The 11,035-nt window shown below is 50.2% G+C and overlaps 1 protein-coding gene across 1 annotated transcript; it reads left to right on the top strand.

Annotated features, from left to right (window-relative positions):
- The first annotated feature begins 8,486 nt into the window (after window positions 1-8,486).
- LOC117865089 (uncharacterized) lies at window positions 8,487-10,588 on the top strand. Its single transcript, XM_034749171.2, has 3 exons — window positions 8,487-8,801; window positions 9,023-9,325; window positions 9,459-10,588. Exons 1-3 carry the CDS (start codon window positions 8,628-8,630, stop codon window positions 10,305-10,307), a joined length of 1,326 nt encoding a protein of 441 aa, XP_034605062.1. The 5' UTR covers window positions 8,487-8,627; the 3' UTR covers window positions 10,308-10,588.
- The last annotated feature ends 447 nt before the right edge of the window (window positions 10,589-11,035 follow it).

Here is an 11,035-nt window from a genome sequence, read left to right on the forward strand (position 1 = left end):
GCGCTGTCTCCCAGTTTCCATCCTTACACCGACTTCATACAGGAATAAGTTACCTGATCGTTGTATTCTGCTGTAACCAAACAATGTTTGCAATCCAGATTATGGATGCTGCTGCCGTTCTCAGCCTGTCGTAAGGGGGGAACAGCTAATCTAAAGTTTACAGTGCTTCATCTATGTTTAAAGACAGCGTGATGTAAGCGGAGACAGGGCTCACTGTATAATGCAAATTCTGTTGTTTCCTGGTCGGATCTGTTAACCTGATTTTGAATCTTTGATTTAGCACAGGCGCTCGCACTTTCAAATGAACTATTTGCAAATGTTGCCGTTTGACAATGAAGCGCTTATGGCGGCTTCGAGGTCTGCCCCCATTGATCTCAAAATGTATCCTTAATTCCTTATCGTGGTCGAGGACAAGATTTCCTTTTTACATCCTGCCACAGTTCGATGCTACGATCCCAAGACCTCTTTGCTCCATGTGAACGTCGGGTCACGCTTCAAGATTTCGATGGCACCACCGATCGCCCCATCAACTCCATCCGTGCAACGCAGCACAGTTCACGTTCAGGAATCAGGACAGCGCGAAGGATCCACCATGAACTGTCACTACTCGATGCCGCTACCCCCATCTCCTCCACTAGGAAGAAGATAACGTGCCTTGCGAGCAACAAGGCGTCAAAGGCCTACACGCCCGAGTGGGGAGGGGGAAAAGCTCGGCGGCCTTTTGGGGTGTCTTCTTTTGGCTTTGTTGCTGCATGTTTTTGGATGAGTGGATCATCACATTCACGCTCTCCCACCATCAACATGCGCACCACCACCCATCCGTTTCGATCGTTCTGGCCGGCGCTCTTGGGTTGGGTTGGGTCCCTGCCAGCGGATAGCGGCCGAGCTATTGCGCGACACATCAGAGAAACGGCGAGGATTGCGCTTGGTCACGGCGATCTCGAGCGCGAAAAGGGCCTTCCGGGTGTGACCGTGTTTACTGCACCTGCCTAGCAGCATGGGTCTTTTGCACTATCACCTCTGTTGGAGTCGTGTGTTTAATTGTTGGTTCTGAGCGCTTCCCTGATCTGGGGTAGAGTGAATTCCTTGCTTTACGTCTGCCGTGGTCAGGTAATCGGTCGCATCCGGAGCAATTTTGTCCTGTTGGCGTGATGCCGTGAGTCCGTGATGAGGTTATGGTCGTCAATTCCGGGCAGATTACTTGCAGTAGACAGCAGTTATGCAGGGGTAATGCTTCCTAGCTATTCAGAGTTTCAGCCGATTAAACACTAAACGGACATGTAACTAATCGTACTAAAGTACGTCAGCTTCAGAAGACTTCCTTGCATGATAACCTGAAACCATGGATTCATGGCAACTCTCGTGCTACTTGGTCGTTTCCCACTAGCACAGTAGCACTATATGATTACCAATTTATCTGCAAGTTTTTGGTCCTACATGTACTGTAACCATTTCTACACAGCTCAACCGTCGTCATTTCAGACTTCAAAGTACGCAAGCTTGTTGCGGCAATAGCCTGCAAGAACGAAGATCTTTTGGGCGGGCAGATCAGCGAGCAAAGCTGTTGTGGGTATACTTGGATGGTGACAAACCAAATTAGTAACGAAAACGAGTGCCCGCAACTCGGCACCTATAGATGTCCTGACGAGGACATGCGGCCTGTTCGCTTCAGCTTATTTAGCTAGTTTATCAGCCACCAAATAGTATTTTCCTCTCACAACAAATCAGCCGTTTTAGCTTTTCAGCCGACTTATAAGCTGAAGCGAACAGGCCCATGGAGAGCTATGGTAGGGAGGAAGTGGAGAGCTCTCTGTTTCACGTTGGAGATATGTCATAGGAAGAAGAACAGAAGAGCATCGTACATTGGTTCTCTGTTTCATGCTGGAGGATATGTCATAGGAAGAAGAAGAGATTTGCCATAGGAAGAAGAAGAGAAGGGCATCATACATTGCGATCCAACGCTGCTGTTTTAAGGCAATTGAGAGATATGGTCTCCCATGTAAATCGGGTAGAGAACAGTTCGCGTGCACCGGGCCGGGTGCATCCGTTGGATGCACAATCAACGTCCCGAGATGCACATCACTTTTGGACGGCGGGTCAGATTCGTGAAAAGAACGGGAGCTAAAATGAAGAAAAACGCATAACCCAGTACCTGCATCAGGAGCGTTGATTGTCAGGTGCATCACTTTTGGACGGCGGGTTAGATTCATGAAAAGAATGGGGGCTAAAATGAAAAAAAGCGTATAACCTAGTGCTTGCATCCAGGAGCGTTGATTGTGCATCCAACGGACGTGTGCACTCCAACTGTTCTCTAATCGGATAAATGGATAATATCGCTGTACCTATAGCAAATTGGCGCACCGCCTTTGATTTTGCTCTAGTTTCACCGTTCCTTTCACCATGTATTTGAAGATCAAATAGACCTTTTTATGGAGTAACATGATATCCTATTGTACAAATAGGTATTTTAAAAAAAAATAATATAGAAACAAAGTGTATGCATGCATGCACATTCAGCCATGAATGAATATGCACACGTATATACACTACCCCACGAGCACCTTTTTATAAAGAAGGATGTATTTTTCGGCTGTCCCAGCTGATAGTCGGGTGCCACTTATCTGGAATTGGATTGACATCAGTGTTGCTTGACCAATATTTAGAGTCTCAGGTTCAGAAAAATTGGTCATCTTCTCTTACGATGTTTTGCTTATGGTGGGCAAATATTAAATTTATTTGAAAAGTATGGTAGTTGAAAGTGCATTATAGTAAAGCTAGTGACCAACATAAATTAGAAGTCGTTGAAGCCAGACACTACGGGAAAGCTAAAATTTCCCGAGTGTATTTTTTTTGCCGAGTGTTTTTTTTTTCGAGCACTCGGCAAATCGGGGCTTTGCCGAGTGTCCAAAAAAAACACTCGGCCAACCACCCTCTTTGCCGAGTGTCAAAAAAAACACTCGGAAAAGAGGGGGCTTTGCCGAGTGTCAAAAAAAAACACTCGGCAAAGAGGGGGTTCGCCGAGTGTTTTTTTCGACACTCGGCAAAAAAATAATTTTTTTTCCTCTTTCCACCTTGAAATTTTTCCTACTCCCCACATACAACATGTGGTACTCAATGTTAAATTTTAGTATATTTTTTAATTTGTTTGCTATATTTATTTAATTAATTGTATTTCAAGAAAATTTTTGGTATAATTCAAATTTGAACCGCAAGTGATTCAAATTATAGAATAAAATGAGTAGAAAAATGATATTCATGTTATTTGGCCCAATTTGAGACCTGACCCATGAAATGATAAGAAATTTCGAACATCTTGTTCAGGAAACACGACCATGAACGTGTGGCAGTGGTATTTTTAAATTATAAAAAAAACAAGCAAAGTCTGAAAATTATGAGATTTGTCATGATGTGATGATATCATATGTGGAGGTTGTGGAAAAAAATTGAGAATATTTTGCACATTTCGTCATGTACGATGTTTACAAACCGAAGGATTTTAGAAGAATAATAGTAACGTTGAGAAGGATTGCATAAGATTTCGAGTCAAAATGATGGTCGAGTTTTGATTTGACTACAAAACTTTTTGTATAGTCAATAGAGAATATATATTATTTCATGTAAATTTTTGACAATTTTTTCAAACTGTTAGATATTTTTTAAACTTTTTTTAAAATAACTTTGCCGAGTGTCCTAGGTTAGACACTTGGCCAACAACCCTTCACCGAGTGTCACACCTAGGACACTCGGTGACCTTTTTTTCCCCAACCGCTAAGGACTTAGTCCCCGCACCGCACCCGGCCCCTTGAATCTGCTTCATTCCTCCGCCAACCCCCACCCGTCCCCCACCTCTTCCTCTCTCCCGCCCGGCGCCCCCCGCCGCCACCCGGCGCCCGGCCCCGGCCCCCGGCCCCCGCCCCCGCCGCCGCCCGGCGCCTGGCCCCGCCCGCCGCTGCCCCTTCTTCCCCTCCGGATCTGGCTTCTAATTCCCCGGCTCCCTCCCCTCCAGCCGGATTCGCGCCCCCTTCTTCCCCTCCGACGCGGATCCGGCGGCCCCCCAGCTCTCTCCCCTCCGGATCTGGCGTGGATCCGGCAGCGGGCGAGGCGGCGTGGTGGCGGGCGGCAGCGGGCGTGGCGGCCGGTGGTGGGGTGGTGGCCGTGGCCGGCGCCAGCGGCCGGCGGCTGTTTCTGTTTTTTTTTTTCCGAAAATGTTTGCCGAGTGCGTTTTGACACTCGACAAATCATTTGCCGAGTGCCCGATGTTCGACACTCAGCAACTCCACCGTTTGCCGTAGGAAAGTTCGCCGAGTGTCGTTCGCCGAGTGTAACACTCGGCGAACTCTTTGTCGAGAGTTTTTGAACCTTTACCGAGTGCCTCAGGCACTCGGCAAACTTCTTGTTTCCGGTAGTGAGACCGGCCTCAGGAGCCCAAGGTTTTGGAGCTATGCCAAATGAACCCTAAGAGAACCTTTCAATTTTCTAGTAAATTTTTCATCTGAGCTGTATGCGCTAAGTAATGTCAAAGCATGAACCTAAAATCAAACTGCCACATTATTACAAGAACGATGTATACTCTACACCTACAGTAAAAAAAAAAAGGAGTTGCACACGTTTATTTAGCACCCGGTCTAAACACCTCAGCAACAACGATAAATACCCCCGAGTAACAATAGGCGAGGCATAAAATTTGACGTACTACGCCGCTACCGCAGTCCGCTGACGCATCCGCGGCTCAGCACGGCAAAAGTCTTCGTCTTCACGCCAACAGCCGTGCGGCGTTTATGGCCGTTTTTACTGCAGCCCTGCACCGGGGGCAACCCTACGCAGATTGATGACGCTTGGTCTACGAACGGTCCGTGGACCAGCACCCTCGAGATTTTTTTTATTTTAACCCTTTTAAAACTAAATTTTAAAAATAATCCATGACAAACTAAATTTCCAAGAAGTAATCTTTTTTTGTCATGCCAAGTTCGATGGCACGACTCATAACTGAGTCACGCCACATGCAATGACGTGATCAAAATATTACGTGGTGTTGACGTGGCCTCGCGAGTCAAAGGCTAGTCGCACCAAAGGAGCTGGCGTGACTGTTGTTTTAGTCACGCCACCATGCATGGTGTGACTAGCTCCCAGCTTGCTAGCTTCTTCCGGGTGCAAAACATTCAATTTAGATAGTCTTATTTCCTCCTGTATTTTAACAGCTAATGACCTCCGAAATTCTTCAAACTTAACAAGTATAATATATAGAGTGTATATGGTCCATTTTAAGTGTTTGTACTCCAAATATGATGTAAATGAAAGATTCAATTTCTAAATAGGATAAGTGTTATTGACACTTAGCCTATTGAAAGATTCAATTTCCTATGAACTGCGTGAAGCTCGAAGTCGGCTAATCCTAGTGGATGGCGCGTAAATGTATGTTTGGTTGTTTATATCATTAATAATTGTAGTACTTAGGTTGACTCAACTATCTTGTTAACACATATTTAAGCAAGGCGGTGCAGACTTAAATAATAACTCTTATATATCCACTTTTAAGCATCAAGTGCAAATGAATCATTTTTTCTTTTGTTAAACACATTTATTATACATTTTTAGATAAAAGGAATAGTTTCCGGCTACTTCGATTCTACACAACCAAGTTAATTATTACATCATTCTTAGCTCAGAAGCTGAACCTTTATTATACGTGGGTGAAGGGTGCGACCGAAAAAGGCACGTCGGCGCAGGCAACCACCGTGGCATTGCTGGCACGGATTTTAGGAGAGAGATTTCCAATACGGGTGTATTCTCGATATAGACTTTGGACACTACCAAGAAAAAGAACTTGATCCCGGACGAAAATTGCAGCGCATTATATAAGTCAAACGCTACGAGATGGCAAAATGAAAAGCTAAGCTTGGTTATAAACTTATCCTGCGTGTCTTGGTCAGGAGATATTCCATGCATCATTGCATGGCACTTGAGAATCAAGCAGTACAAGTGTCAACAACACTTATCGTATTTAGAAATTGAATCTTTCATTTTCTATGTCATATTTTGAAGTGCAAACACTTAAAATAAAAAATATACACTCTATATATTATACCTGCTAAGTTTGAAGAATTTCGAAGGTCATCACCTAATTACAATAGAGGAGGAAATAAGGCTAACTAAATTGAATTTTTTGCACCCGGAAGAAGCTAGCAGGCTGGGAGCTTAGTCACGCATCAGCAGTCACATTAGCTCCTTTGACGCGACACTGCCTTTGATTCGTGAGGCCACATCAGCGCCTGTTAAATTTACTTCAACATGGTATTTTGATCATGCTATTGCATGTGGTACGACTCAGTTACGAGTCGTGTTATGGAACTTGGTATGATCAAAATGGCTACTTTTTGAAAATTTAGTTTATCGTAGATTTTTTTTTAAAATTTTAGTTTTAATAGGACTAAAATAAAAAAATTCCCACGGGTGCACGCGCGGTTGTCCCGTCGTCCTCGCCTTTGAAACTGCCCAAGCGTCGTCGGGCGGTGAGCCCGGCCCAGGACTAGGACCCGGGTCCATCTTTCGAATCGCGGCGGCTGGAGCCCACCCTACTGACGAGACTACTGGTGCCCCCTCCTGGGCGATGCACCACGCCGCCCAACCCAGTCGTCGGCCGCCACGTCCTGCCCGCCTGCCAGGTCGGATGACGACTCGGCACCGGCGACCTCGGCAACCGCGTCCGGAGGATATAACATTGCCCCTGCAATCATCCACTGGCGTGTGGTCCCAGGAGCCAAGGGGTCCCCTGAGCCAGCATCACGAGGCGCCCCAGGGAAGGGACGTGCCACGGTAACCACACGGACCCCGGGCCCCACTTCCTGCTTCGCCCGCCGCGAGAGGTGGCCTTGCCAGGAAGCCACCGGTTTCTCTTTCCGAAACTGCCCATGCGCCGCGGGCGGCAACTGCGGTTTCGCCACCCGTCCGCGCGGGCGGAACCGGCGCGCCGTGGCCCGCGCCGCCCAGATTTTTTCGACCCGGTGCATTTCGGTAACTTCGCCTGGATAGGGAGAAACCCCAGTCAATTTTGGCGATTCCACGTACGCTCGTCATGTGGAGCCACCCGGGCTGCCGCGTTGGGGGGTGGGGAATCATTTCGAGCTCGTTTTCGGAACAGTTGTCGAATAAAAATCATGGATTTCGCATTTTCGTTTAATTTTGAAAAAAAATACCGGCACACAGTAATATGATATCATCCATTCCGTGTGGCTAAAAAACATGGCATATTCTCGATATCTCCTGGTAGTAAAAGAAGACGCGAGAAAATGCCAAGGAATCACTAAAGTACGCGACTTTGTTTATCGGTTTTCTACTTCTTCCGTTCCAAATTATTAGTCATTTTAATTTTTGTAAATACATAATTTTTGCTATGTATTTAAATATAATATATATTTAGATACATAACAAAAGCTACGTATCTAAAAATCCAAAATGAGTAGTAGATTGGAACGTGAGGGAGTAGTAACTCAAGTTTGCTTCGCAAGCGAGGAAATAACATATTCTGGCTTTCCACGTCTATATCACCTGCACATGCTATTCCCGTGCTTGGCTTCCTGGCAGGCAGATATCCCTGGACCTTGGCCCTGGGCTCGCAAGAGATGAACCCATCAATGGGGCTCGAATCGCTTCCAAATCCGGAATGAACGCATTGATTCACAGTTTCACACCAGGGAGGGCGCATGTATGAGGCGGTGCAATATCGTTCCGTATCGACACGGATCAAGATCGATGGACGGCGCCAGAATCCTACGCATTGCATGAATACGTGCCCGTATCCACAGGATACTCCACAGTCCACGTCCCATACCAGCAGCATTGATTATTTTAAAAAAAATACCAGCAGCGTTGAAACGCAACGACACAAAACCAAAAAGAAAAAATCAATTTTAAAATGTTGCTAGAGAAGATCTTGTGAGGATTTGCTTCAGAATTTATTTCAAAAAAAGGATTGGCTTCAGAAAAAAAAAACGATCTCGTGAGGAAAGAAGATGAAACTGACACTACGTAAGCACGTCCACGCAGCATCCACGAGCAGTACAGACCCAAATTGAGAATCAGAAGCCCATGCGAAACCTGCGTGGCGCGGGGCCGAGTTCGAAGCCCTTCTCTGCCCGTTTCCCACCCAACCTTCAAAAGGCGCCAGGCCGCGCCAGCCTCCATCCTACACCACCTCCAAAAATCCGTAGCGCAGCGGCGGGCCGGCCCCGGACCCACCACGTGCCCTCGGCCCGGGCGCGTGCACGCCATCCGGCCGTCCGCTGGGTCAGCGCGCATCTCGACGCGCCGTTCCACCCCCCCTCTTTTCCATCTTTGTTTTTGGCTCCATTTCTTTTCGAAAGTGGAGGCCGCCTCTATACAAAAGGGGGACGCGGTAGCACTCCGTATCAGATAGCGAGGTGGGGTGGAAATAAAATAACGCGGAAAAATCCATAAGATATTGCAGTGGGGGGAGGAAATTAAAGCGGAGGGGGGAAAGCGCCAAAGGGTCAAGCAAGGGGGTGAGGAGGAGACGAGGACGGTGTAAAATTGGGGAAACCGGAGGGGGCCGAGCGGGAAAACGGCGCGTCGCCCTTTGTTGAGAGCCCACGGACTTCGGCAGCCATTCAATGCTCCACCAAACGCTCATCCCTTCCTTCTTTGCACCCTACGTCTCCGCCTCCTCCTCCCCGCCTTTCCTCCACGCCTCCGACGCCGCCACAGCACCACCGGCTGGTTCCTCCGTCCCCGTTCTCCTGCGCGGGCCCGCCATGCCTTCCCTCGCGCACCACCATAGCCCCCTGGTAAGGAAGGGTGCCGGCTGGGTTGCGGGTGGATGATTGATTGAGGGAGGCGGAGAAAGATTCTCTGGGTGGTTTTTGTTGTTTCTTTTTTTGAGAATAAAAGAGGGGGGGGGGGGGGGGGGGGGGGACGCTTGTTGAACCGTGCTGCTTGGTTGTTCTGGTACTCGGAATTTGTGGTTTTGATGTGTGCGTATGCGTGTTTTTCCGGCCCGGCGGTGAAGGATGACGGGAGGACGGACGCGCTGAAGTGTAATAATAGCTTCGCTCCGGAGGAGACGGCGGAGGACGCGGCGGCCGCAGCCGCCGCCGGGGCGCTTGTTGAGAAAGACGGGTTCTCTGTCGAGGACCTTTTGGACCTTGAGGAGTTCGGCGAGCCTGACAAGGACGGCGCCGACAACGAAGAGGCGCCGCTGCCGCCGCCGCCGGCCGCGGCGGCCGAGGAGAAGTCGAACGGGGACTCCCAGCCGTTGTCGGTCGTGACGTACGAGCTCCCGCCGCCGCCGCCGGAGATGGTTGACCTTCCGGTGAGTTTCTGGGGGGACCTTTGACCGCTTCTCCTCCTATTCGCGGAAAGACGGCGGCTTTCGCGAGTCTTCTCCGTCGCGTTACCTTGGCAAAGCTGATTAATTTATGCCGCCATGCTGTGCGTTCCCGCAGGCGCATGACGTCGAGGAGTTGGAGTGGGTCTCCCGCATCATGGACGACTCGCTCTCCGAGCTGCCGCCGCAGCCGCACCCACCCGCGGCGCTGGTGGCGTCGCTGGCGGCGCGGCCCCCGCTGGCGCAGCAGCGGCGGGTGCCGCAGCCGCATGTGCACGACGGCGCGTACCGTGCGCTGCCGCCGGCGCCCGGCCCGCTGCGGACCCCGACTATCTGCGCGCTGTCAACGGAGGCGCTGGTGCCGGTCAAGGCGAAGCGCAGCAAGCGGTCGCGGGCACCGGGGTGGTCGCTCTCGGGCGCCTCGTTCTTGTCCGACTCGGCCTCGTCCTCGTCGACCACGACCACCTCCTCGTGCTCCTCGTCAGGTTCGTTCTCGCCGTTCCTGTTCCTGGACTCGGCCCCGTTCAGCAGCGGGCTGGAGCTGGCCGAGGGCTATTACAACCACTTCCTGCCGGCGCCAGCGTCGAAGAAGTCCAAGCACGGCGGCGGCAAGGGCAGCAAGCACAAGCCCAAGAAGCGCGGGCGCAAGCCGAAGCACCTCCCTCCCAACCCCTCCGCCGCCGGCGCGGTCGCGTCGCAGCCGGCGCCGGGCGACCGCCGCTGCAGCCACTGCGGCGTGCAGAAGACCCCGCAGTGGCGCGCGGGGCCCGAGGGCGCCAAGACGCTGTGCAATGCGTGCGGCGTCCGCTACAAGTCCGGGCGGCTGCTCCCGGAGTACCGCCCTGCATGCAGCCCCACCTTCGTGAGCACCATCCACTCCAACTCCCACCGCAAGGTGCTCGAGATGCGCCGCAAGAAGGAGAGCGGCATGGTCGCCACCGCCGCGCCTGCCGTCGCGTCGTTCTAGTTGCTGCCCCTCCCTGACAACAAGGAGGCTGGCCACCCAGCGGTGGCTGTACATTTTTTCCGGCCGTAATAGCCTTGTACCGTACCTGAATTTCCCCCCTTTTTCTCTTCCTAGTGTCGTCGTCGTAGTTCCTTGGGTTAATTAGAGTTTAGTAGTTTCGATTAGGTCTGGTTAGGATTAGCTCTGGTTCCAGTTAGGGTTCTACTGCAGACAGCAGCGGCGCAGCAGCAGCGCAGAACTTGAATTTCTAGCATTTCTAAAAAGGCAGTTTTTCTTTCTTCTTTCTTTCTCTGAGCTAGCTGTGTAGCTTGTTTGGTCCATCCATCAATGGCGATGGCTGGTCCTGAGAGGCAGGTGAACCTGGTGCTGGAAAAAGAAGATGAGACTGATCAATCGCCCGAGGAACAAGAGGGCGCCTTGCACTGTATGTATTGGGGCAGGTGCATGTTGCGTGCACCCTTGGCTACATCACATGGTGTTGTCACCTGTAACGACATGATACGCTTAGTTAAGAGAGCAGCAGAGTGGAGATAGCGAGGTGTGGAAGCAAGGATCAGGCTGATGTTGCAGTCTTGCTAGATCACATGTATTCATGTGTGTGAGCTGTGAAGTGGAGATGAACATGAAGGGACCGATGGAACAGTAACTCGGCGGCAGGTTGATTGAGCCGTTTTGGGCGACACTCTGAAGCTTTGTCGCCCGTCTGGTGTAATGGCTTCTTCTGACCC

This window comes from Setaria viridis, chromosome 7 (genome assembly GCF_005286985.2).
Source record: "Setaria viridis chromosome 7, Setaria_viridis_v4.0, whole genome shotgun sequence".
Lineage (NCBI taxonomy): Eukaryota > Viridiplantae > Streptophyta > Magnoliopsida > Poales > Poaceae > Setaria > Setaria viridis.

Excerpts from the sequence above, each read along its gene's own strand:
- LOC117865089 (XM_034749171.2), top strand. The coding sequence starts at position 8,628 with ATGCTCCACCAAACGCTCATCCCTTCCTTCTTTGCACCCTACGTCTCC. Across the intron at positions 8,802-9,022 it reads CGCACCACCATAGCCCCCTG|GATGACGGGAGGACGGACGC; the intron begins GTAAGGAAGGGT and ends CCGGCGGTGAAG. Across the intron at positions 9,326-9,458 it reads CGGAGATGGTTGACCTTCCG|GCGCATGACGTCGAGGAGTT; the intron begins GTGAGTTTCTGG and ends GCGTTCCCGCAG.